The 27,616-nt window shown below is 40.4% G+C and overlaps 3 protein-coding genes across 14 annotated transcripts in view; 1 reads left to right on the top strand and 2 right to left on the bottom strand.

Moving 5' to 3' along the window:
• CFAP96 (cilia and flagella associated protein 96) overlaps positions 1–27,616 on the top strand; it is a 157,354-nt gene that overhangs the window by 22,715 nt on the left and 107,023 nt on the right. The gene's annotated exons all lie outside the window — the stretch shown is intronic.
• On the bottom strand, positions 216–12,065 carry CCDC110 (coiled-coil domain containing 110). Of its 2 annotated transcripts, XM_082375221.1 has the most exons (8): positions 11,826–12,065; positions 11,376–11,480; positions 5,253–5,308; positions 4,919–4,984; positions 3,592–3,702; positions 3,433–3,492; positions 682–2,755; positions 216–369 (listed from the first exon to the last, which is right to left on the bottom strand). In XM_082375221.1, exons 1-8 carry the CDS (start codon positions 11,833–11,835, stop codon positions 320–322), a joined length of 2,532 nt encoding a protein of 843 aa, XP_082231347.1. In that variant the 5' UTR covers positions 11,836–12,065; the 3' UTR covers positions 216–319. The 2 variants fall into 2 exon arrangements, with proteins under 2 accessions (XP_082231347.1, XP_082231348.1); XM_082375222.1 differs by lacking the exon at positions 3,592–3,702.
• Positions 24,648–27,616, bottom strand: part of PDLIM3 (PDZ and LIM domain 3) — a 31,668-nt gene continuing 28,699 nt past the window's right edge. For 3 of the 6 annotated variants that reach the window (XM_082375339.1, XM_082375338.1, XM_082375341.1), the window contains one exon: positions 24,648–25,251. In XM_082375339.1, coding sequence (XP_082231465.1) covers positions 24,861–25,251 — 391 coding nt within the window. In that variant the 3' untranslated portion in view covers positions 24,648–24,860. Of the gene's footprint in view, positions 25,252–25,495; positions 26,457–27,616 lie in introns of those variants that run through there. The other 3 variants (XM_082375342.1, XM_082375340.1, XM_082375343.1) reach the window with 1 other exon arrangement.

Raw genomic sequence — 27,616 nt, 5'->3', positions numbered from 1 at the left:
TGCGAAAGTGCTGTTACTCTGGCTCCTGCTATTGCTGTGAGCAACAAACTGTCCTTTATCTCTGACCCAGGAGTCTCATGTCTTCCACTAGAACCCATGAAACTGTCAGGCTAACATATTAGCTTACAAGTTGGATAAAGTCTCAGAATGTTGACAGTTCTTGACAACATAAAAATATATACCTAATTCCAATTTCAAATTTAAAAAAACTAGTCTAATCAATTATAAGGTAATTGTAATCACATGTAAAAGTGAATTTAAAATTTTTTGTTGAAAAAAGTACTTGGACAAAGGATTTTGAAACATTGATTTTAGAAATTTATTTACATGGCTTGGATGGAAGCAATTGATATGGTTTACTTGGAATTCCTGGAAAAAAAGAAGAATTTTTTAAAAGGTTGGACTTCTAAGTGTATTGCAGAAAAATAATAATTAAAAAAAATCCCTGTTTGCTGCCGAAGTTGCTTTGGTCATATACAACGTATAGAAGTAGTATAAATAAAATAACATGAATTTTATCAAAAGAGCAAAATCTCTAAATAATTCCACTATATAATAAATTGGATACAAATCTTACAAAACTGAATTGTACTTACCTTCTTATTACTGTCCTCTGGCTAATGCCCGATAGGCTAAAAGAATCTTAAACATATTTCTTCTAATCCACCACGATATACATACCTGTCAAATCAGGGGCTAAAGGCCTACTCCTAGGACTAGAGGTGTCTTCATAAATATCATAGATGTCAAGATGGAATTTCTCTCTTCTTGAAATGTAGCCCATTGTTGATAGGTCAATACGATGATTATAGATTTTTTCACTTAGATTTAAATATTCTCTTTGAAGATTCCGCATCTCAAATTCCAAGGTATCCCTTTCATTCTCTATACTTCTTACATAGTTTTCTAAAAGTATTTTGTCTTCCTCAAGTCTACTGATGCTGTTTTCAAATTTTATACTTTCTTGACTATGGTTTTTTAGTTCTTCTTTTAGAATCTGATTATCAGTTTTAATTTCCATTAACATTTTTGATAACATTTCACATTTGTTGCCCATTTCTGACAAACTATTCTTATAAATACTTGCTTCTGATTTTGCATTTTTTATTTCTTGCAGAAAATTCTCTTCGGTGGTAGATTGGTATGTTTGAATATCCTCAATTTCTCTTTCCATCATTTCTCTTGCAGCAGTAGATTCTTGTAAGGTTGTTTCAAGATTAAGCTTTTCATTTTTAACTGTTTCTATTATTTGAAGAAGTGTCTCTTGTTCAGTTTTTGCCAATCTTTCTTTCTCTTTTAGCTGCATTATCTCTAGCTGGTTTTCTTTTTGTTCATTTTCAAGTGAGCCTTTTTCCGTTAGAAGCTGGTATGTTTTTTCCTCTAACATTTCTTTTTCCTCTTGTATCAATAGAATATTTGTTTTCATTGATTCCATTTCTGTGATCAGTAGTTTATTTTCATTATTGACAATGGCCATGTCACTTTGAGTTTGGTGTTCCTTACTTTTTAGTTGTTCTAATGTTTCTATCATTTGTTGCTTCTCCAAAGAAAGTTGACTATTTTTTTCCTCTAGGGTTTTATTTTGTCCTTGGAGAACATTATAGTTACTAATTATTTCTTTCAATTCTTTAAGACATTCTTTGCCATCTTCTTCTGTTTTAATTAACTTGGACTGAATAGTGTTCTTTTCTTCAACCAATGTCTTAAGTTGTTTTTCATACATTTCAATTTTCTGTATCAGAGATTGTGTGATAAAGACAAGAGGTTTAATTTTTGTTTTAAGGGTTAGGTTTTCATTCTCCAGTTTCATTACTTTTTTCTGTATCTGCGTAGATTCTTTCAGGTAATTCTGTAAGTACTGAATTTTTGCTACACACTGCTCAGTAACAGAATTGACTTTGGATGTCTTCTCATTTTCAACTATTATTGATCCTTGTTTTACTGCAAATGGTTGTCTTTCTTTGTCTTTCATTGCATATTTTGTTGGGTCAAAGAATGCCAGTGTATGTCTTGGAACTCTGGAATGGAGTTTTAAATCTGCAATATTCTTGTCAGTAATAGGAATTTCTTTATTATTTTTCTCATTCTTTTCCCCCCTGTGTATTTCACTCTTAGATAGTTTTTTACATTTCCTACAAAAACTCACATGGAATTTTGACACTGTTTCCCTGAGTGGGAGTAATTTGTTTACTAGTGCCTCTAATTCCAAAATTCTCTTTGATTTTATATCTTCATTTAAGTTACTTTCAATATTTTCTTCCTTAATAAAGTTAATTTTTTCCTTGTGAGTGGGGGGCAGGTCATAGTTACCATTCCTTGGAATAGCTTTTAAAGTTTGCAGTTCATTTGTAAGTGCCAGTTCCCTATCATGTGACTTTTGAAGCTCTTCCTTCATTTGTTTGATAGAATGGCAAATATCATCTAAATTTTCACAAAATCCATGCTTGAGAAAAGGCACAGTAATTCTGGACTTATCCACAATTACCATATCAGCTTGAGACATCCCGTTTTGAGGTACATTAGGTAGGAAATTATAAAGGTTATTATCATTCTTCAAGTCAGAATTTTCTGAAGCTGAGTTATCTGTCAAAGTTAATATGTCCTTGAAATGTATCTGGCATGGGATATTTATACCTTGAGAGAGACTGTTAACACTATCACTACTGAATATTTCTTCTACTGAATGAAGAGTCCTAGGATCCTCAAAATGCTGAATTTTCTCCATAGAAAGGGTTTCTTCTTGATTCTCTATAGGCTAGTAACAATAAAAATCACACTATGAATGTACTATCATTTGCTACATGACCAACAAATTAAGATAATATTTTGTGGAGGAATTATTTTTATTACAACCAGAATGAACATTTTATCCATTTCTGCAGCAAAGAGGCTGACAAGTATGATTCATTTTCTCCAGAAAATCTACCATTATTTTGAGATCTGTAACTCTGGTCTTCACAATTTGCTTAGAAATTGCACTTATTTTCTTAGGGGGTGAGATAGAAGGGCCAACCCCTCAATTCCAGAAATACAAATTCAACATTTCTCAAGAGACCATCATAGATAGGTGGGGAAGAGAGAAGCAATAGTTCAAAGGGAAGTTTAAGGAAAATGAAAATTTCTACTTCTGGGCTATTTGTCAACCTTAGCTTGTCTTCCTAGTTTCAAATGGATCTAGGGCTGTGACTCTTCACAGAGAAAGTGTGAAGTTCTGATAAGTATGGACACAGTGACTCTAGTTTGGACCTGTTTTAGAGAACTCACTCTAGTTGTAAGTCAGTCCTAAAAGTAGAAAAACTCAAAGTGGACAGAAAAACTGCCATGTATTTCAGTTTACTTGGGAATCTTTAGGTATATGGACTAAGTCAAATGCCCCTCACACGCTCTCCTAAGAGAAACAAGAAAATTGCAGAAGTACAGAGGTAAACGCACATCTTTTAGGGTTTTCAGGACAGGAGTTTCCTTATTTTCATCTTTGACAATCCAGTCGCCCTGTGAAGAAGGGGAGAATGTAAAGGTGAAGGTAAACTGGTTGTAGTAACATTTCTGAAGTACCTAAATGTAGGAATGATTTTGTACTGAAACACATACCAAAGCTTTTTCATTGCGTGTGCTGAATACTAGATTTTTTTCTGAGCTAAATTGTGGGTTTTCTACTTCAGTAATACTTTTGTTCAATATTTCACTGATTTCAGACTGCACCTTTAAAAGAGAAATTAAGAATGTCGGACTTTGATTTCACATTTATTAAGTTATGAATGCACAAGGATAATAGATATTATACTTGAAAGATACCTTTAAATTTCCTATGCATATTCTTTTCCATCATATAAAATAAAAATGAAATTTAATTTATTGTAATCTCTCTCATTGAAGGAATCTTTAAGAAAAGTATGTCTTTACTACATGACTATAAAATCAGAAAGACTTAATTTAGGAAAGCAATAAAATCTTATGAATTAAAATAATTTTCGATGTTTGATTTTTACATTGTTGAATAAGTCAGAGGTCTTTGATCTCTGTCATCAGAATGGAATCTATTCTGTCAGCCTCAGGAGGATTTTATCTTCTCTTCCCATTTCCCTGCAGTTGCTTTTAGTACAAGAATTTCAGGTTGAAGTTTATATTGGGTCTTTAGCGACTATGCGTTGTGTTATGTACCCCCAGGAGCCATGCTCTATCCTTCTGTTAACACTACCCCGTACTTCTGGATAAAGTCCATGTGCCTTTGGTGATACAGATCCCTCCTTCAGCTCCAAGGGGTGGGCATGTGACCCAGAGCTAACCAGTCAGAGCGTTGCCTCCCTCTGAACAGTGATTGCTTCAAGCACTGCACGTGGGGCTGTCAGAATCAGGCCAAGAACTCAGTACACACTGTTGAGAGAGAAAAGCACAGTCTCATCTCTGTCTAACTGGAATTTGGAAGGATAAGGGCCGGAACTTCTAGCAACCCTTTTGCTACCACATGGAGTCTGAGAATACGTTACTGTCAAAAGCAGAACCAAGATAAGGAGTGAGGCTGGTTCCCTGATGACGAGGGTCCTGAACCTATGGATGAAGCCATCCCCAAGTGAGCTATTCCTAGGGCTTGCGTTACTAGAGCTAACAAAGTACACTTTTCCCTTAGTCAGTTTGACTTAGATTTTATATCACTTATAATGAGAGTCCCTATTTGTAGACTATATATAGGTAGCACTTTAAACATATGTTTTTTAAAAAAAAATCAGTGTTATTTCTTTTGGCTCATATCCAAATGCAAGTATAACAGAATGTAGTTTCCTGCCAATTTTGTGTCTAGAATAGGTTGTGGCCTTATTACATTCAATATCAACTAATCAGTTGGCTAGTGATCATCAGCTCAGAAATGTGTGATGGTATTCTGTTTGGATATTTTCTATGTAAATTAGAAGAAACATACCATGCTAACATTCTGCAAAGTCTGTATTCGGAGAGCCTGAAATGATTCCAGCTGATGCTGAAGGGCCTATAACAAAATTACACAAGGTATGAAATTGAACATTTTTAGGTGAACATACATTTTGTTACAATTAAAAAAAAAAAAATCCCCCAAAGTTGCCTATTACAAGGATCATGTGAGGGTCAGGTGACTCACATTCTTCATCATTCTTGCTCACTCTCCAGTGCATTTTGATGAAGACTTTTGTGGAAAACCCGTATATATTTAGGAAGTATTCTGAGAAAGATCAGACTTTACACAGATTTTCTGAGAAAATAAAATGAAATATACTCACTTTCAGCGCTGAATGTGGTTGGATTTGATTTTCTGATTCTGTTATGCAGCCGTATTCTAAAAAGTAAAATTGAAAAACTATGTGATTTAATTCTTAAGTGTTATTTTTAAACAATGTTAATGGAAAGCAGTCTCCTAGCTTTCCTGGATGGTGAGGCAAAGAGATAGTGAGACTGATGTTCACATTAAGACAAACCCGATGCTAGCTGCATAGTGAGTTTAAGAGATAATTCTCATCTGACTTACAATACTGCACCTACTTAAGGTTGTAATAGTGGTATTACTTTTATAATAAACCTTTAACTTGTAACATCAAACTGAGAACTCTCAGGAACTCAGATATCTTTGTTTGTTTCTGGGATATAAACTATATTTTTTGGTAAAAAAATTCACAATTCTTATGTTAAGGGAGACGCTTGGCAAAGTCCTATATAGGTCTCAGTACCTATGCAACAGCCATGTGATGTTTTTCTTCCTTAACATGGAAAACAATTTGGATTAATAGAACATAATTTTTGTTATGCCCTTAAGCAAAGTGCTATAAGGATCCGTGTGTTCCTTCCTAGAAAATAGATTTTAGATCTGCAATAGGGGAGAGACTATATAACGTTTGCAAATTTCCTGACATACATTCCTCTTTTTTCCCAAATGTTAGGCTACTTGCTTTGCAAATTTTTATTTAAAAAATTAAAAAACATGTCCTGAATGAAATGAGAGTTATGTTAGAATTTGCCCCAGGCTGACAATTTCTGCTGTAAGAGAAGGTTTTTAAAGAAGTCAGTGCATCTCCTTTGGAATGGCAGTCTGCCAGATGTTATAGAATCTGGTTGCAAAGTATACTTCCTTCCACCCAGTCCCAGTGTGGCCCTCATCACTGAGAGAGCTGCTGTGGTTCAGAGCCTGGAGCCATTTGGCCAGTTGAAGAATCCCACCTTCATCACAGGGGCAGGGATGGACTGTGTGTGGGGGCTGGGCAGGGGTGCATTAATGAGTATCTTCAGGATTCTGGCTTTCTTTATCGCCTCTGAAAGTCAGAGGGAGTTATGAGCCATGCTATAGATAGCCTTGCCAGAATCATCTCTTTTCATCTTTGGCCCCCACTCTCCAATTTTATGTCCTGAGGGGGTGCCCCCTTCCTTCTCCAGGTACTGCTGGTGAAGTTTTTGCTGGTGTTCTGGCGGGGTTTTTTTGTTCATGTCCTTTTGTAGTGGGGGAGGAATGTCTGGGATCTTCTTTAGCTCTAAAATCTCTACCTGAAAGTCTAGAATAATTTTGATAAGTTCATGATTTGGCCTTAAATATTGTTTCATGTTCAAGTGGTTCATTCCTTCAATAATATCACACATTCAGATTTTGAGTGTCTACTACTTGGTGTGCCCCACTGTAGTTACTATAGACACAGCAATGAATAAATCAGCCGGAGCTCCTGTTCTCACTATGCCTACCTTCTAAAAAAAGTAAACAGAAAAATAGCAAACAAAGATATAAACAGGATACTTCCAAATAATGATAAATAACACAAAGAAAATAGGCTACTGTGACAGTGAGGGGGGGTGAGGACAGCATTGGGGAGGGTGGTTAGAAAAGGCCTATCTGGCATTCTGTGGCTTCAGCCAAGACTGCTACGTGATAAGAAGGGGCCAGCCATGGGGACATCTGTAGGAAGAGATTCAGAGCAGAGGAAACCGCAAGGCCCTGAAGCAGAGCACGTGTCACCTGTGTTTGGAACAGAAAGAAAGCCCATGTGGATGCAGCTTCCTGAGCAGATGGGAGCACGGTGTGCTAAGAGTTCAGGGGGAGACGGGGGGGTGAGGTTAGAGAGAATCTGGCAGGCCATCCTGAGGGATTTGGCTTTTATTTTAAGAGAAATGAGAAGCTTTGGGGGGTTTCAATCACGAGAATGATTTGATTTGACTAAAAACATTATAGGACACTCTCCTGCATGATAATGGATTACAAGGTAGCAGTTGCAGGACTGTTGGAATAATCCAAGGGAGAGACAAAGGTATCTTGGACTAGAATGGCAGTGGGGGAAATGGAGAAAAATAGGTGGATTCAAAATATGTTTTGGAGATGAAGCATTGCTGGAGGATTAGATGTGGCCAGTGTCGAGGAAGGAAAGGTGACTCCTAGGTTTTTAGTGAGAGCAGGTGGACGAATGATGATGCCATTTACTGAAATGGAAAAGAGTGGGGGAGGAACATATTTTAGGGAAAACTCGTTTAGGTCTGTTAAAGTTAAGTTTTCTGTTGGACATCAAAGTGGAGATGTCAACAGGCAGTTGGATAATCCAGGCTCTGGGTCAGGGGAGTGGTTATGAGCACTGCATTGGGAAATATGGACCCTGCTGCTGGCCTAGACAGGGGCACTTTCTGTGCAGCGAGCAGCTCAGAACCCCAGATGAAGTGGCTCGAGGGGAGATGGAACGTGAAGGTTCGTGGGCAATGCTTTCTGGTTTTACTGTGGCAGGGGATAAGGTGCCTGGTGGGGATAGGGGTTTTGGGAAGAGATGTGAAGGTTAAGAAGAATTTTTTTTAAACCATGAGAGAGTCTAATATGCCTGCTTACTGCGGGAATCATATAGTGGAAATGGAGGAGAAGAATAATACTGGAGAATGAGGAAGGCTGATGGCCAAAGTTGAGTACTTGAGAATTCCAGGAGAGATACGATCTGGAGGAAATGACCTGTGATTGAGCAGGGACAGTCCTTCCATTGAAGTGGGGGACAGCAGAGAATATGGGACACAGGCGGTAGGTTAGCAGAGTTTAAGGTTGAAGGTCAGGGAGTTTGGGTCTGATTGCTTCTATTTTTTTCATATAGTTTAGGTCATGTTACATGTTGGGAGGTAGCGGTGAGAGGTGTTGGAGATTTGAGGAAACCAGAAGAGTGGAATAGTTATCTTGGACAGGGCTTGCAAAAGCATTTACTGGGGAAATAAAGTAACTTTTCCAAATAGCATTGAGATCCATGGTATGACTCAGAAGTGAGTGTTTTTCTCCTGCAAAGTTCATATGATTCAGTGAAGATACAGAGTAGGCAGAGAGTTGGATTCATCTATTTTTAAAAGCTATGAAAATAACTTTTTGTTTTTCTTATTAGATTCAGAGACATTGGCTACTAATTCCCAAAGGGAAGATAATTTTAAAATTCGTCAATACTTAAAGAAACACATAGGATTATGTGATTCTAGAATTGGAAGGGAAATTATCAGTGAAGCACAGGAGAGGGAACACAGTCACAGGTCACCATTTATCAAGTCCTTGCTGAATGTACACTATTGGGAAGTATTTAGTAGAGGATGTGGTGCCAGCCCTGAAGAAGCTTATACTCTATTCAGATTGCAAGAAATATTCAGATTATATTCAATTTAAGTTCTGTAGCTGTTTCATATTTAGTGTCAAAATTTAAAAACAAGATATCAGCAGGATGACTTTTGAGGTAATTAAGGTAAAGATATAGGGAATTTATTCTGAAGTCTGCAGAAGATTATGTCATATTCAATGTATAGAGAAAGTTTTAAGGGCATACCTGTAGCTAACAGAGCAGGGAGAACAAACGAGTTTTAAAAATGCAACGTGGTAATGATTCTATATACGATGGTAGACACTCTGTAGTCAACGCCTTTTAATTCTCAGGTTCAAATACTGAGTTTTGCTGTGACAATTCACACTCACTCCTAGAAGTAACTGTTTTATTGAAGCCTTGTGAGCTGTTCTACCCAAGCCTTCATTCATTCATCTAACAACTATTTTTAAGCACCTGCTATGTATCAAGTACTGTCCAAGGTGCCGGGGATCCTACAGTGAACCAAATATGCAAAACCCCTGCCCACGTGAGGGGAACGAAGGATCTTGCGTGTAAGACGGCAGTGAACCCTATGGAGACTAGTACAGCGCAGAGCAGGGGAGTGAGCACATCTGCACGAGGCTTTGTTACGGGAGCTCTGGGGCCAGGCTGCCTCAGCTTGAATCCTGGCTTTGCCGCACGCTCACTGCGAGGGCTCAGTGTCTCGTTTGTAGGTAAAGCCTTACACAGTGCACGGCACACGGTAAATGCTCAAGAAAAATTTACTCTCTTACTGTAGCAACAAGGGTATTATCAATATGATGATGATTTGGTAAATTTAAACTTTCTAATAGAGATGGGAGGGAGGGATGACTGCCCAAATTCTCCAGTGCTTCCCATTTTGCTCAGCATAAAACCCCACATCCTTAGGTGGAATTACAAGGCCCAGTGTCCTCTGTGAACCCTTCTCCTGTCCTCCTCCGTGCTCATTCTGCTCCCGTCACCAGCCGGTCCTCAAACATGCCAGGCATCCTCCCACCTAGGGACCTTTGCAGCTGCTGTTCTCTCTGCCTGGAATGTTCTTTCCCCGGAATTCTGCACTGACTACTCCTTTACCTCCTTCAGGTCTTTGCTCAGATGTCATCTGCTAAGGGAGGTCTCCTACCACCCTATTTGAAATAAAACTGCACACTCCCCACCCACCTCTGACACTCCATATATATACTTCACGCCATATACTAACTCCTTGTTCTTTTAAAATCAGAGACCTGAGAAATATATACGACCTTGTAATTCGGCATTACTTATGCAAATCACGTCAGTGTTCTGTTGGTCAGTACCCAGCGAATGGATCACTTGGTGACCATGAAGTGTAGCTAAGAGAACAGAAAGTGGGGAGGGCACAAGGTCACACCTCCTAGTTTTGCCTTGAGCTGTAAGCACGAAGTCCCTGCCATCTTTGGTGGCGCCTAACTTAGAATATCTCTCACCGATTGAGTCCCTGGCCTTATACCCGCCATGCTCTAGCAAGAAAGACTGTAACTCTCACACAAGCATATGTGCTATTTTGTATGTAACTGCATTTTCTGTGAACGCTGGCATTTTTCTCCAGAGCCTTCCATCTCACTCACATTAGAGAACACACGGTCTTGCCACATTAAGCTCCCTCAGTCTCTTCTGACCTTAAACACTGTCTCTTGGTATGGAGCTGTCTCCGTGTCTAATCTCTCTGTGAGGGCTTTCTGCCCCACTCAGGGCTTCCCATCACCCCTCCCGTTGCACAGGGAGGCCTGCCTGGCCTCATGCAGGTGGGAGGGGCACAGAAGAGCAGAGAGAGGGCAGGTCAGTGCACTGCCCTGCGGCCTCTACTGAGGTGTGGCTTATCCTGGTGGTCACTGGGCATCCAGTTGTCTTGCGTCTTTTGTCTGCCGGGTGTGGCTGCTCCAGCCCTTTTTTTAGAGCCCTTGACAAGGCCGTTGTGAAGGTCCCCGGTTTATGGAGGTGGACAAACCCCAACCTGACCTCAGGTCTCCGGCTCACCACTTGTCGCAGCACCTCTGCGTCTGGATTGCCCATGTGTCCCGCGTGGCTTATGGGCAACTGTAGGATCCCAACGTGGCCCCTCAGTTTAGATACCGCCTTCCGCCCACGGCGCTCTGCTCCTTCGCTGGTGTCTCACGTGAACACCAGGCCCCTCTGAGAGCTGTGTAGCCTCCTTCAGCTTCTCTCAAGGAAGCGAGACTCCAGCTCCAGTGTTCTCAGATCCTCCCTGCATCTTATTCATGGTTTATATGGAACTTGAAAACTGCAGCTTTTTAATGATTTCAAACATCCTCCCTATACAGTATCCTGTAGTCCACAAATATTTACTATAAAAGTATTTCTCTTGGAAAAAAATAGGTAACTTTTTAGTGACTGTCCAAAAAATCAGCAGTTCTTATTTGGTATTCAGAGAAGCAGTAAGTACAGTGTAGCATGGAGGTTAAGGCCTGGACCCTGGAGCTACCCTCCTGAACACTGGCTCTGTCCGTTGCTGCCTGTGCGACCTTGGGGAGTTAGTTAACCTCTCTGTGCCTCAGTTTCCTCACTTGTAATATGAGGAGAATGGTAGTGCCTACTTCATAGGGTTGTCGTGAGGATTAAATGAGTTGATACATTTAAGTGCTCAGAACAACATCTGGCACAAAGTAAATGTCCCGTGTTAGTTATTATTAGTATCTTACGAGTAGTTACCGGAAGCACACCAGTTGGGCCAGTGGATTTAGGTAACGTACTGGTTGCCTATAGTAAAAGGCAGAAACATCACTGCCATCGGAGCCTTGGCCTGGGAGGTTTTACCTGTTTCACTGCCACCATTTTCCTTTACCCCCTCAGAGGAATTTAGGATCTTGGGTGCTGAAAGGAGAACGCAGTCAACCTCCTCCTCTTCCTCAGGATGCTTTTCTGTAACAGAACAGTACACGGCTTTTGGTTTTGCTGGGAGAAAGGAGGCGAGGCGTGGGGATTCGGGACGCGGGCGCGCTGAGCGGCCACAGGAGGGCGCGCTGGGGCCACGCCGCGGCGGCGGGCCGGGCTGCTCCGAGGCTGGAAGCAGGGCAGGCGCGGGGACGCAGGCGGTGCTTTCCTCCCGGGGCGGGCGGAGGTGTGCGGCTCGTCTAGGAGATCCGCACTCCAGACGGGACCCGCCCCGCGGGGGAAGGAGCCGGGGCCGGGTGAGGCGGCGCTGCCCACCACGCGTCCGCTTCCCAGGGCGCCCCCTCCCAGGGCAGCCCCCGGCCCGGCTCTTACCCGGGCTCATTTCTGCTGCTGAAGCTCTCTTTCCAACCGCCTTCCCCTCTCCCAGGCAGTCTGCTCGGTTGCTTCCCGCCCGGGCAGCTCGTTGCTTGGTAACGGGGTGGCCGGGACACAGCGAGCGGCAGTAGGGCGCGCGCGAGGGTGGGGGTGGGGAGGAGGAAGGTGCGCGCCGGGGGCCGGGGTGCAGTACGCCCGCCCCGCCGGAGCGGCGCCCGCGACAGCTGCGTGCTACCTTTGCTGTGCCTCCCAGGCCCAGCGACAGTCTCACTAGGGTGTGTCCGCGCCCCACGCCCACCCCCGCCGCTGCCCTGCTGACCCAGAACTTGATCTCGATCAGACTCTGATTTAACACAGTACCTGTTGGACCCAAGCTGTGTGGAGAAAGGGGAATGTTTGGAGACACGCAGACACCTAGGAACTCCCCCCCCCCCCCTTTCTGATCGCCATTTCATTGTTTTATTCTGTTCTATTCCTCTTGTTTCAACCCATCGGTCGAATTAGTTTCAGCGTTTGGGGATTTGAACGGTCCTAGACCATTTTTGTGAAAGGACGTCTGTTTGCTGTGGTTAAAAGAAGACCCCTGTTTCCGATAATGAACTTTCAGTAACCGTGTATGGAAATGTACACATTAGAGCTGTCGCAGAGGCGCCGGTCTTCATCTGTAGAGCATGCTCATTTCCTGTGCACCTGGGCAAACCGCTTGCACAAGATGAATGTTGCGTTGGAAGCTGGGGCTTGTTCAGCTGAGGACTGGTTGGCGTGGCCGCAGTCAGTCCCTGTGCCCATCAGGAAGTGGAGCTCTTTAAATAAAAGTTTTAAATGAGTGTATATTATTATTTTGCGATAACAACCGTTACAGATAGAATATAAAATAATTGAAAATTCAAATTTTAAGTCACAATAAGGAATTTAAAGTCATGATGACATAACTTATTATATAATTATGTGGCTTGCTTTCATGGAAATGAAATTCTTTATCAGAGGTTCAATGTTTACTTGCTGTAATTTCTTGTTTTTTAGCCTATAGGAATGGTGTCTAGAAGATTCGACAGTCTTGTGGTGGTGTAGACAATTTCAACAAATTGTAATTTTGAGAACTTAGGTTCTCCATTGATGATTGATATTGACAAAGTTAATTTTTTCCGAAGAGCTACAAAAATTTTCATCAATGTGTCTGTTAAATTACTATTCTGAATAAATTACAGTATTTTGAAGGGAGAATGTAGATAAAAAAGCATTACATTTTAGTAAGTTAACTTCCATACTAATGAAATTTCCATAACAAATAAGAAATTACTATAAAATATTCTACTTTATGTAACATTATATTTTAATATCTAGTAACCTGATAATTAACATAATATAATATTCTATAATAACTAATTTGTCTATGTAATATTCGTGGATTATGATGGCAAATGTATACAGAGAAGTTACTTGTGGATTTAAATGAGAGGATTCAGCCACACCATTTAGCACAGAATAGAAAAAGCAGATGATAAGAGCTATAATATCAAAAACTCAAACTTAGCCAGTGTGCTAATTTCAATAGAGATCTACTCTAATTTTAAGATACTTCCCAATCAGTTCATCAGTTAGAGAAGCAGTTCTTTACTTAGAAGATCAGTTGATTTTAGGTGTTAGGTCAACAAGATCATTTGATTATCAAACTCATTTCTCTTTAGTAAACTAAATCACGTATGTGTATTCTCAGTTAGAATAGGAATAATTTATTTGTCAGAAAATTATTGTAATTAATATATAAAAAGCCCATCTTTGGAGCCAACAAAGATAATAAATTTAAAAAACATCTTCAGTAATTACAGTGTCTATGACATGAATGGCATCCCCTCAGAAAAGGCCCCATGTTAGGGCCTCACATCAACAGTTGCACATGGAGACCCTGTTCTTTGGTGAGAGAGAACCTGGAAGGGTAAGAAGAGAACATGAACCCCCAGAATGGGGGTGGATGGTGGACGCATCATTTTGGGGTTGTTCACTGCATTTGTGAATGTATGTCAAGGGAAGTCTTTTCTGATTACTCATGGCCACTTAAAACCGTGTCACCAATCACAACCTGCTTGAAACTCCCTCCATTCTGAACTTTGCAGGTAATGGTGACTCGGTGACTTGCTATCTCTGAGCATGAGTTTACTTATCTCCACAACAGGCCAGGATTGCTGTAAAGGGTCCTACTACAGTAGGTTCAGTAGTTACATAGGAGGCTGCCAGTGATGGCAGCTCTAGACCCCAGAGTCTCAGGTGAGATTCCATTAAGAGTGCTGACATTTTTTCCTGTGATTCATCCTTGTTTTAAAAAAATTGACACTTCAATTGAAAAAGATTCAACTACTTTAGCTCAAATACCGGAACACGTATATATTTTAAAGAGATAGTTTGTGTTGTCTAATTTGTATTGTGCATCCACTTTGTGATGAACTTGCCAAAGTTCAAAAAATAAAAAATTTTATAAGTTTCTCAGTCAATGCACATTTATATGGCCTATAAAATGTAAAGTCCTCATTACGTTTTATTTATTAAATTATTTTTTGAGAAATTTTAAAATGATGGAATATGCAAAGAATGCTATAATTAACCCTTTGCTTCCATCTCCCAGAATTAACAGTTATAATTATATTGGCATATTTGATTTTTATTTAGAAACAATAAAGAATCACATAGAATGGAACTCCCCACCACTTCCTTTTCTGTTCCTTCTTCCCTACACTCCTCCCATAAGAAACCATTGTCATGAATTTAGGGTACAATCTTACAGTCCATTCTTATATTTTTATACTAATTATAATGAGTAATAGAGATGATTGCCCTTGTTTGTTTTAAAGTTTTTCATAAATGGTATCATAGTTTACATTTTATTCTGCAGCTTGCTCTTTTTCTTCAACAAATATGTTTTTTAGGTCTATGCATTTTTAAAGAATAGATCTTTAATTCAATTGTAAAAATGGACTTGAGATACCTTTCAGTTCTTCCAGTGCTTTTGCCCTTTTGGTCTCCATTATGTTTTAAATTTTGAAATGAGATCACCAACTTATAATAAAGTTGGAAGTATAGTCTGATACATATTTCATTTTCTCCTGAGCCATTAAGAGTGAGTTGTTGACATGTTGTCCCGTCACTTCCGAATACTTTGATGTGTATCTTGTAAGGACACTCCAACATGAGCACAATACAGCCATTAAAGTCTGGAAATGAGCATTGATACATTACTGGCATCTAATCCTCAGACCCCACTAAAGTTTGACCAGTTCTTCCAATAATGTCCTTTACAGCAAAGGGATCCAGTCCAACATCTTGCTTTACATGTAGTTGTCATGACATGCCTCTTTACTCAGAGTCTCATGGACCCAGAGTTGCCTGTTTTATTCAGTGGGTTAGAATGGATTATCTTCTGTTGCTGACATGATTTATACTGTTGCTTAAATTTCCCTAATTGGGTCAGTGCGAGTGTCTCTAGCAGGCCTCTGCATACTTTTGACACATCTCCTTCATTACTAGAGCACTTTTTAATTTGCTTGACACAGTCAGATGTTTCATGCTTATCCTGTATTTTCCCTGCCCTAGCCCTGAAATCAGCCATTTCTCCGAGGAGTCTTGGTTTCTTTTAGAGGAGAATGGTATTTAGAAGCCAGGATGTGAGCGCTGAGTTGCTATCTAGGTGTAGCTGCTCCCAGGCCCTCTTAGTAGATAGAGCAAGGGAATGTCTGCCTGGGTACGTATACACATATACACAAGCACACACACACATTCGCATCCACGTTTATTTATCTGTATCGAGAACCATGAGTTCACAATGCCTCCAGTTCCAATGCAACATCACAGTGCTCTTTCTAGTTTTCTCCCTTTCCAGATGAGAAAGTTGACTTCCATTATCCCTTATATATTTCCTTATATGCTCTCTCATGCCAGTCTTTCACCATCAGCCCCACATGGATGCCCTCGTTATCCCACTTAGGTTCCAGGACTCTGTATCGCCCCTTCCCGACTCCGCTGAGACCCTGAACCCTATGCCGGGCCTCCTCTCCACCTAGAGACACTCCTCATCCCTTTGGGCTCCGTCACTGCAGGCTGGGCCTCCTCTCTGTGGAGGAGACCTTCACGTCCTCCCTGCCTGTGACACCATGCACGCCCAGGCCCGTGCAGGGCCACCCTCCCCACCCTGCTTGAGCTCCGACTGCTGATGCCAGTGTTCCCACCCACGCGGATGCTTTCTTTTCCCACCTTGGGATGGGACACCCAAAGCCTGCTTTTGCAAAGTCATGAGATGATTCTTCCATGCTTTTTTTTTTCTAAAAGCTTTATTGTTTTACCTTTCATTTTTAGACTTGCTATTCATCTGGAATTGATTTTTATACAGAGTGTGAGGTAGGTGTCAATATCCATTTTTTATATGCCTATCCAATTGACCCATCATTTATTGTAAAGAATGTGATTTTCCATACCAGCTATATATTTTAATATATTTTACAATGTGTTTTTCTTTTGTGTGCTCATATTCTACTAATCTTGAACCTAAAGTTCCTCATTGCCAAGTTGCTAAAGTCAGGTAAAGTGATTATTTGCTTACCCAGCATATAGATTAGAATTAGATAAAAGGCATAGTATAGTGAAATTTCCTTTAGACTGCAGAAATGGGGAAAACCCCATTCTCCTGAGTGAGACCAGGAGAACCCTGGGTCTCTGAGATTCTCTGTTGAGCACCCAGTGTTTTCTGTAGCACTCAGGTTTTCAGTACATAGAAATGAAGGCTCAGTGATATTCAGAAGAATCTGGCAAAAATTTGCATTACACTTGCCCGGCCCTACCTATCATTGTTCCTGCTCCTGTGACACTGAATGGGTTCATTATCCCATTTGAAATTGGTAACCAAATTTGAGAATTAAAACACTTACTCTGGTGGACTTTCAATTTTCTCCCTCCCTAATGTAATTATCCCCCCCCCCCGCCCCCAAATTAAGCTTTTGGTGAAATATTCTTTTTTTTTTTTTAAAGATTGATTGATTGATTGATCGATCGCTATGTTGGGTCTTCGTTTCTGTGCGAGGGCTTTCTCTAGTTGCGGCAAGCGGGGGCCACTCTTCATCGCGGTGCGCGGGCCTCTCACTATCGTGGCCTCTCTTGTTGCGGAGCACAGGCTCCAGACGCGCAGGCTCAGTAATTGTGGCTCATGGGCCTAGTTGCTCTGCGGCATGTGGGATCTTCCCAGACCAGGGCTCGAACCCGTGTCCCCTGCATTAGCAGGCAGATTCTCAACCACTGCACCACCAGGGAAGCCCTTGGTGAAATATTCTTGCTTTTACTTAATGGTGTTGAGAATTGTGGAATTTTATGGAAAAAAGTTATTTTCCAGATTTGTGTGGGGAAAACTGAAACATGGGGAGGTTTAGGAACTTTTCAAAAACTCTCTTAACTGGTCGGTGCTAGACTCCTGATTCTGAGACCCTGGTTTTGCCCAAATCAGTTTATTTTGATGTTTTGTCCCCCATAACAAGTTATAATTTTATGAGATAGGACAATATTTCATCTAAATTTTCCAAAAGTATAAAGGTGGTATAAATATTAATGCTAGAAACTGAGTTCCTATTTCCTGATACGGTGTCACACGTCACCTGTACTACCTTCTCAGTGTGGTGAGATTGTTTCTATTTCCTTCGACCTCATATCAGATAGACAGTGGAGCATTTTCTGTCACGGGGTATGCTTTCTCTGGCCACACATGTCAGTCAGTCCAGCAACTGCCCTGAAAAAATCTGATTTATTTTTTTATTGTGAAGCTCATTGCTAAAGGTTGGAATTAAAATCTGTACTGCCAATCGTTTTAAAAAAAACTGTGAGTCACAATATTTCAGAGTCTTCAAAGAGTAGCTCTTCTTAGAGAATCCATTTTCACCTGTTGACTAACAGCTGCAGATTCAAGAATCTGGAACAAATTCAAGAGCTTGAACAAAAACAAGCTAGTCAAATCTATTCTTAGCAATTTATGACCAGACTAAAATACTTCCGGGTTTTTTAGCTTCAGGAGATCTTTTTTAAAACCTGAGATCACAAGACTATCATTAATCATAGCTGAGATCTATAGTAGTGTGAAAAAGTGACCAAACCACTCCTAAAACATAACAAATTTGGGCAACTGTCATAAGGTTAGTGCTTTGGTCAGAGAGGGGACTTCTGTGCTGGTGACTTAGGACTCTTGGATGGGTAGCGGGCCTTCAACAGCTTAAAGGCTTGATGCCACAGCCAGCTTTAAGTTTCTTTCAGAGTTAATTTTAACCTGATTTCATCTATATAGGAGAATGAACCCCACAACTCACTAAGAATAACCACAAGCTCTGGCTCTTAGGAAGTTGACTGCAGCCTTAAGGGGACTTATTAATATGGTGTACTGTAGTGGGGGTACTAAGAAAGTGGAGTCCATCTACCTGTGTGAAGTTTGGTGTGCTCAGCGATAGGCAGAGTGAAGTTTGGTGTGCTCAGGGGTAGGCAGAGTGAAGTTTGGTGTGCTCAGGGGTAGGCAGAGTGAAGTTTGGTGTGCTCAGGGATAGGCAGAGTGAAGTTTGGTGTGCTCAGGGATAGGCAGAGTGAAATTTGGTGTGCTCAGGGATAGGCAGAGTGAAGTTTGGTGTGCTCAGGGATAGGCAGAGTGAAGTTTGGTGTGCTCAGGGATAGGCAGAGTGAAGTTTGGTGTGCTCAGGGATAGGCAGAGGAACATCAAGGGAGCTTGAGAAGGAACAGATGTTAGGGAAAGAGAGATTTCTGGGCTGGTGTAGAGTACTTGAGCATGCTTGCAGGCTGAGAAGAGTCAGTGACACAGAAAGACTGAGCGGGAAAAATAAGTTGGAAAGAGAACTTGAGGAATAGAGTGATGGAGATGAATTGGACCAAGAAGAAAGAGGGACGAACAGTCTCTTTGAACATGGGAAGGTTTGGCCGTTCTACAGAGATGATAATATAGAGCTTTCCTCCCTCTGACCAAGGCAGAAGCGATGGGGAATGCACTTTCTCTGGACTGAGGCATGTAGGTCAGATAAGTGCTCTGTTTGTGAAGCTTATCGAGGCTACGTAGGTGTTTATTGGTTTGAATAAATATAGCGGTCGGAGTCTCTGTAGCTTCTTGTAGACTTTAATTCAGCTCGCAGTATGTGACCTTCTTCTTCCTAATGCTAAGCTGCTTTATGCTTTTTAGATACCGAAGGAGTTGCACTAACTCAGGTCACTTGATCACACATTAATAAAAGGAGTTCATTTCCCTTGCTGTATAAAGATACCTAGAATGTGTGCTTCCAGTGGAGCTAATGAATTTGCAATGATAAATTCATATTCCTTGTTTGGTTTCAACTGTGAGCTATGACATGAGTCAGAGGTGGTATCCGTGACCATGGAACAGAATGAAACTTCTAAATTGAACCAAGAGCCTGGCCACATTGACAGCATGCCTTCACTAAACTGAATGTCTAGCCAGTTAACACCAATAAAGACAATGTCAAGAACAGATCAGTGACTTTTTGAGCTGGTAGAAGTCTCAGGGGTCATCCAGTCTGTTTCCCTCATTCTGCAGAAAAGAAGTCGAAGCCCAGTGAGTCCAGTCTTCATCCAGAGCTATTTTCATGACAGTCTTCTTACTTACGCCTTACTTAATCATATCATGACTTAATATTTTTATTATTCCACACTACCTTTTTCTAGCACTCACGGAAGAAATGATTTTTATTATAAAGAGAACAAACATAGACTGTAAGTAAACGTCGCTGTAAATAAAATAATACAATAGAGAATTATAACAATGTCTAGGATTCATAGGTTTAAAGATTTCCAAGCCATATGACTTATTACTGGGGAATATTAGTGAGGTTAAATGCTGTTTTTTCCCCTACTTGTTTGGTCCTGTACCAAAGTTAAAACTCTCTGAAACTTTTCCTCATCTATAAAATATTTAGTTGGCAAAGTTGTAAGGAAAAAATTACATTTGAATGTGACCAATATTATGTCAAGAATTTTGTAAGCATTCAATTAAAAATATATATACTGGACTTCCCTGGTGGTGCAGTGGTTAAGAATCTGCCTGCCAATGCAGGGCACATGGGTTCGAGCCCTGGTCTTGGAAGATTCCACATGCCGCGGAGCAACTAAGCCCGCGAGCCACAACTACTGAGCCCATGTGCCACAAGTAGTGAAGCCCATGCGCTTAGAGCCTGTGCTCTGCAATAAGAGAAGCCGCTGCAATGAGAAGCCTGTGCACCGCAACGAAGAGTAGCCCCCGCTCACTGCAGCTAGAGAAAGCCCATGCCTGGCCACGAAGACCCAGTGCAGCCGAAAATAAATAATAATAAATAAAATAAATATTAAAAAATCTTAAAAAAAAATCTCTAAAAAAAAAATGTATATATATATATACTAAATAAAATAGATGTAGGCAATTGAGGGACCTTAGTTTTCTTTCTAGCTATAAGATTATAACGTAGAATATTGCCAGTGAGTCTTTGGTGGGGACAGGTTGCTTGTGAACTCAGGCTTTTAAAATTGTCCTCCTCAAATGAAGAAAAGTTCCAGTGGACTTCCTGAACCTGATCTGTCTTAGTGTGAAATGTCACTTCTCCTGGGATCACCAAGGATAGGAGTCTAGTTCTGTGACTCTTCCAATTTGACACAGTTGTGCTCATTGTAATTGGACCCGGATTTCCAACACCAAAGAACAATTAGAAGGAATAAAGCCACCATTTTGAATCTATGATTAAACCGTGAAAAGTATACATAATAATAGTTAGGTGCTTACTTACGTATTACTTGCTAGGAAATTTGTTAGATCTTTTGATACGAATTATCTTGATTTAATCCTTATAACAAACCTGTAGAGTAGGGATATTGTCCTAATTTTATGGTTGATGAAACTGAGGTCTGGAGAGATTTCATGATTTCCCCTATACCTTACAGCTAGGAGATTGTAGAGCTTGGTTTCAACTCAGCTCTGCCCGTGTCCAAAGCTCATTTTTGTAACCACCAAGCTCTAATACCTGGAGTAAGTTATACTGAAATGGAATCTAGGTGATAATTTTTACAAAGCGTACTGAGGGCTTTGTTGTCCCATGAAAGCCTTATAATCATCTTAAACTAAAAGCTACTAAATCTCTTGTGCAGAGATAATGTGAGGTGGTCTAGAGCATGGATTTGGAAGCCAGGCCACCTGCGGTCAAATTCTGGCTCCGCCTTTTACTACAGGAGAAACCTTGGATAACCTCTTTGTGTTTCAGTTTCCTCAACTGTAAAATGGGAAGAAAAAGAGGACCCACCTCACAGGGCTGCTGTGAAGATTGGATGAATTAGTATCGTTAAAGCACTTAGGACACTGCTTGGTACATAGTAAGAGCGATGTAAGTGCTGGCTTATTGCTATTGTATCAGCAATGATCAAGCATTTTCCGGTAAAGGAAAATGAAGCATCTAAATAAGAACGAACATTCCTACCCATGTTGTTTCTTTTGCTACTGTGCATTTCTAATCTTAGGACTCTATCTAACAGATTAGTGACAAATACATATTTTTATTAATAGTGTTCTTTTAAAAAATAACAGCATTGTTGAGATATAATTCACATACCACATAATTCACTCATTTGAAGTGTGATTCTATGATATGTAGCATATTCACAGAATCGTGCAAACTGAGTTGAAGACTCTTCAGTCTAGAAGAGGCTACGAGACCCCCAGTGCTAAATTTACTCAAACCAGTAAACACCTACGCACCCTCAGTGAGATTCACAAACGCAGCACTTATCTGACCTAAGTGCCTTGTTTCAGAGAAACTGCGTTCCCCATTGCTTTGGCCTTGGTCAGAGGGAGGGAAAGCTCTATATCACCTCTACAGATCGGCCAAACCTTCCCAAGGTCCAAGAGACTGTTAGTCCCTCTGTCTTCTTCTTGGTCCAGATCATGCCCATCACTCTATTCCTCAAGTTCTCTTTCTCACTTTTTTTTTTTCTATATCTAGAATTCCTACCCTTGAAGGCATTCCTTTAGATGAAAGGGCTGTCTCCAGAACAAAACACAAGTATTAGACATAAAAGGGGCAGTAGAAAATTATTAGTACTTGTTAGCAGGAATTAGCCTTTTGCATTGGCTGGCAGAGCAAGCATTAATCTGAGGATTGGGATCAAGGACAGTCTTCATGAGGAGGAATGAGAAGGTTTGCAGCATGAAGCAGTGTTCTGCAAGGGTCATGGTTGGGAGCTTTGGGAACTTGGACAGCAGCATCTGGAGCCCAGATGTGTGAAGGGGCAGGCAGGGCAGCATGTGCAGCTGTGTGTGGCATAATGGTACACAACGCAGGCTCTTGCATGTGACGTTGGTAGCATAACCCTGGTATTTTAGTGAACCACAGATATATGTGCACTTTGGCATTTATACACGTGATAAGTAATTCACACACCTGTGTTTTTCAACCCCCTCTACTTCAGAAAAGGAGATGGAATGGGAATTTGGTCTCATGAGAGGTAGTTCTGAAACTCACAACATAATTTTGCTCTTGGTACAGAAATAATGACTTGTATGTACTCCTTCGCCAGATGAATAGTTGAATAAATAAATGAATGGAGTAATTTTCAACCCAAACAAATATTTGGCATTTTATATCTTAATTTTAAATCTATATCCTTAATATTTATGATAGGGGTAGCAATTAGGTTTTAAGAGCAGCTATTGTATTATTCTTTGGATAATGGAATTGTGCTTTGGGTTTTTCATAAGTTGAGGTGTGCTGACATGCCTTATTCTTAGAGGAAGGAAAACATGTTGTTAGACATTCTCTGCATACTTGGACAAACTTTTGAGCTAATTCAGAAGATAATGTTAATATCTCATTTTATGTTCTTCTGATGTGAGCAGTGATGAATAATAGTATTACAGAATTTGAAAGAAAGAAATTATGATAAAGCAACCACTTCTTCTAGGTGCTTTGTTTTAAACTTAATTGCATGAAGCATTCTAATTAGCTTGAAAATGTCAATTTGTAAATATAGCCAACACATTCAAAAATCCATTTTGTTGTTGTGCCTAGTATTCAACATCTCTTACTTGGTAGGTGCTCAACTAAATATTTATTGAGTACTCTACAACATGAATAGAAGCTTAATACGATTATCTTGAAATAGTCATGTAGATCAGGTAAATGGTTTATTTACTTCAATTATCTGAATACCCTCAATCTGTCTCCAATTTTCTTTTTTTTATGCTTAAGATTCAGATGGCACAGCATTTTAAAAAAAACATTAGGCCATGATGACAGGATAATATAGAATAATGGTTGTAAGTAGTAGTTTCCAAGTACTGAAATAAATCTGTTCAAAGGACAACTTGACAAACTTTTGCAACTCAAGTTGTTAGTAGAAGAACCCCAAAGCTCCATTCTGCCTATCTTGGGATATTCCTGTGATGGACAAACTTTAGATTAGCTTATGTAGAGATAATCTAAACTGTTTGCATGTCACATTAGCCATTAGCTTTACCTTTGCTTACACAGGTGCAAGTGTATGTGATAACTAGAACTGTTTTTCACTCAAACAGTCGTCCTATTGGTAGAGAGTGTAGCAACTCTATTCTGCATTTACTCTGAAAAAACAGCAATTTAGTTAATCATAAGTCCAAAGTTTATAGATGCCCAGTTCTGTCATGGATCATTTCATTGCTCATTGCTAGCTTTAATAAGCTTATAAATATAAAAACAGTGACTACTCTGCTTTCTAAGAAGACATGGTATTCTGAGAGCTAAATAAAAACTAGTTGGCATCCTTTGTTCATGGCATGAATTCCTATATAAGACCTGGTGTGAATTCATTATTGAAGGACAAAATGCTAGTATGGGGGAAATACTGTTATTTGTTTGCTTTTTAAACAAAGTTTTAATTCCTTTCCATTTTAACATTGCTATTTTCACCCTGTACGTTACGTATTTTAAAACGATTTTTATATTGCATTCATTTCTATTGATTAGTTCTGTCATAAATTCCTCTATATGTTTAAATTTCTAGATTTAATCGTCAAAAGAATAAAAATAATGAACATGCAATTTTAGAGTATGCTTCACAAGCCTTAGTCACAGAGACTGAATTATCAGCTTTAAGCCCTATCTTTCCTGAATTTCAGATTAGAACTATACTACTACTTTTTTTCAAACTGTACTACTTTTTTTTCTCATTATTGAACATCTGAACTTAAGAAGTTCATTATGTACTCTACTACATATAAAATATGTAAAATATAATTTTAAGGAAAATATTGTCTGATATCCAACATAAAATGTACATTAATGTACAATATAATGTCTAATCTACACTTTCCTTCTCATCAGTCTTTCATTCTTATTTAACTTCTTTTTAATGTGGTACACATACCTTCAACGGCACTTCCTGACTCCAGAGATGCTGTTTTACCTTCTCCAGATAACACCAGGCACACTTCCGCTGACAAGTGCCTTGGGTGTGTGAGGGGGAGGGGCAGAGAGGGGACACAGTGGGGATTAAGTGCTTTTCAAACAGCTTGTATGTGATCCTCCTTATCGTAACTCCACCTTTATCCCCTAGTCCAGAAATGCCTGGTGCTGTCAATTCCCATGCTGTTTCAAGATGCTGGAGAGTAAATTGGGTTGGTTTTCAGTTTTCTCCGTTGCTGCTTTGGATTTTAACTTTCTCAGGTTTCCTAAGTCAGTTACCATGCATTTGCCCTCTAGCTTCCAAACTTTTAAGATTATATCCTTACCAGAAAAAATATTTTAAAATAACATCTGAACAAAAAAAGTAATGTATTTGAATATATTCATTTCTTTGATTGCAGAATTTTCTAGTTTATTTGAACAGCTCTGTGAATGAATTTGTGTTTTGGTTCAGGGGTTCCAGTTTTGATCTCAAATGCCCATAGGGGCCAGGCAGGTGTTCTGGCTCCTCTCACTGGTTCAAAACCTCAGACAGGTCAGGGTCAGAAATAATTAGTTAAGTTTGGGAGAATCCCAGAGCAATACAACCCAGGCCCTATTTTCCATCTGGGACAATAGGAGAATCCTTGCTCCAGGCCCAGAGGCAGCAGCTGCAGTAGGGTAGAGATGACTTTGTGACACAGTGGTGAGACTGAGGGCTTGAGACAGTCCCCACCGCCCCAGCCTGCTGGTTCCCATGTTTGTACTTGGAGAGGACAGTTTCACAAGCTCCGCTGTGTCCCCAGTGAGGAGCATGGGAAGTAGGTAAGACATGCAAGTAACAGGGCATTGCCGTGGAGACACCATAGTGAGAGGCAAGGTGACAAAGCAGAGCCAGGGGCCAGATGGGGTTCATGTCTGAGATGCAAAGGATCCATGAATCCAGGGAAGGCTGAACTGAGACTTTTGGAGGTGGTGGTAGAGGTGGGCTTGTTGCCTGGTCCCAACTATGTTGAGAAAACAGAGCACAAGTGGAATCATGGATTTCAGCAGAGAATACAAGCAGGACCCCAGGAGACCAGCAGCCCCTCCCTTCCTCAGGGGGTCCCCTAAATGTCTCCTCTTGGAGGTGCCATCTTGGGAAGGAAAAGGTGGTGGTGGTCAGCCTTGAATAAAGAACTAGCCTTGATAGAGCCTGAACCTTGACTTTGAATATTTATCTGAAAGAGACATTTAAAATGAAAGAGACTATTTCAAAGCAGCAGAAACTGTTTTAATCTGAGAGAGACTGCATCACCTTTAACTAGCAAATTTAAAATTTCCCCTCCTATCAGCAGAAATTGTGGGCTCAGAAGAGTGAATGAGTTAATGAAAACTAAAGAAGCCACATTCTTCTTAAAATACCTGAGTTGTTAGTGTACATGACGAGATATGACTGGGCCCTCTCATTGGAATGTTGATTTTATCTGAATTCATTGAGTGCCACTTCGTTAGGTATTTTAAAAATGTTTTATGTATTTATCATGTATGTTGCATCCAGTAGTATAACTGTTTGAATATGAAACTAGAGAGATCTAGGGAATTTCTCCCTGACATGCACTATTATAGTTAAAACAGATAACAGACACCTGCAGGCTGTCTTAGAATACAGGATTGTCATTTGTCGTAAGTACTGCAATTGCAAAATCAACTGGTTAAGGAAGGGCAATTAGACTCCCCCTAAAATCTTGATGTTTACGTGTTTGATGGTCATATTATAAATGTAAAATATAGAGTGTGACATAAAAATGATTGCTCTAAATTTCATTAAGTTATTGCAAGCGCCAAAGAGAAATACAGTTGAATGTATGTTTCTGTTATAGCAGGCATCTGCCTCCCATTCCTTCTCCTGAGGATACAATAAGTGTCTAAAAGCTTGGTTCTACATTTGGAGTCAGCTCTTTGCTCTACTTCTGCCCCAAGCCGTTAACGTCTGCCTTTGAGGCTGCGCCTGGGTGAGTGCATGTTCCGTCTGACGGAGACTTAAGCTTTGGGATAAAGAGTGACGGTGTCGTAGCCCTCTGGGGGCCTCATGCGGGCCCGCGCGTGGATTTCGCAGTACAGCTCCCCCTCCACGAAGAAGTAGCCCTTTTGTTTGAGGTTGAGGTTACAGTCAGCACACACGAAGCACTCTGGATGCCGATGCTTGTCCCTCGCCTTCACAACCGCACCACTGTTGGGGGAAAAGGAGGCCTCGTGAAAAAAAACCCCACAAAGCCAGAAACATGATACAAAGGCAGACAGCACTACAGATAAGGCAGGTGTTATCTGTTTCACGGTCAGGAAACAATAGCTGCAAACCTGGGCACAGCTGTGGAACTGATGTAGTTGTCAGGGAGAGCCAAGACAACCATAGTAAAGCTTCGCATGTGTCTCTCTGTTGTTGACGTGTGAATATTTTTCAGATTTTTTTCAAACAGATTTTTTTTTTTTTTAGAAAAATGATAGGATCCTTACTTCATGATCATTCCCTGTTGTTTCTTTGAAAGAGGGAGAGATGATACAGATAAAACAGACACCTCTGCAAAGGATTCTGATTTTGGCCAAGGTTGTTGTCTACACAACTAAAAGTCCCTCTGATTACTGTCTAGCTTGGTGGTCCAGCCTCTATTCTATGGAATACAGAGAGAACAGGTCAAAGGGCAGAGATGGAATTTCCACTGGTGGGTGGACTTGGCCTCTACCATCAAAACAGTTTACTCCGACTTGGGAGCAATAATTGCTTTGGGTAACATCACAACCTGTTGTGTGTTATGAGGTCCTGTCTGCTCCCAGCTCCCTGTCCTGCTTGTTTCTCTGTCTCACAGCCCCTTCTGTGCTGTAACCAGGCTTATCTCCCACTGCCCTCCTGGGATGAGTCCTGGGTAGGTGGACAGATGGTGCCTCAGTGTGTGAGCTAATGACAGAGGAACAGAAAAAAGGGATGGAAGAGGTGGCCACATGGGGCATGAGGTGGAGAGACTGAAACGCTCTGGTTCACTTGAAGATTTGAACTAGCAAGTGTGGCTATTCACACATGAAGTCCCTTGAAATGGAAGCTGACTCTATGTCTAAAAATCATATTTCAATATTTGTGCAACTTAAGAAACCACGTAAAGATAATGTGTTTTAATTAATAACTGGGTGACCCCCATATTTGTTTTCCTGGGTTTATACAGAAAAGGAAGTGTTCAAAGACTATATACATTAACAAAGGGAGGGCTTTTTGAAGTGAAGTTATTCTTGGAAATGACTTTTTAAATATACTTCTGGGGCGGTTTCTTTTCACCAGAATATATCTGAAATTATACGTCAAGATATCCGACTCACATTCTATGCTAATTTTGGGGTACA

The sequence above is a fragment of the Balaenoptera borealis genome (genome assembly GCF_965194805.1).
Source record: "Balaenoptera borealis genome assembly, chromosome: 21".
NCBI lineage: Eukaryota > Metazoa > Chordata > Mammalia > Artiodactyla > Balaenopteridae > Balaenoptera > Balaenoptera borealis.
The sequence above is the reverse complement of the archived record's forward strand: the minus strand, read 5'-3'. Positions and strand labels throughout refer to the sequence as shown.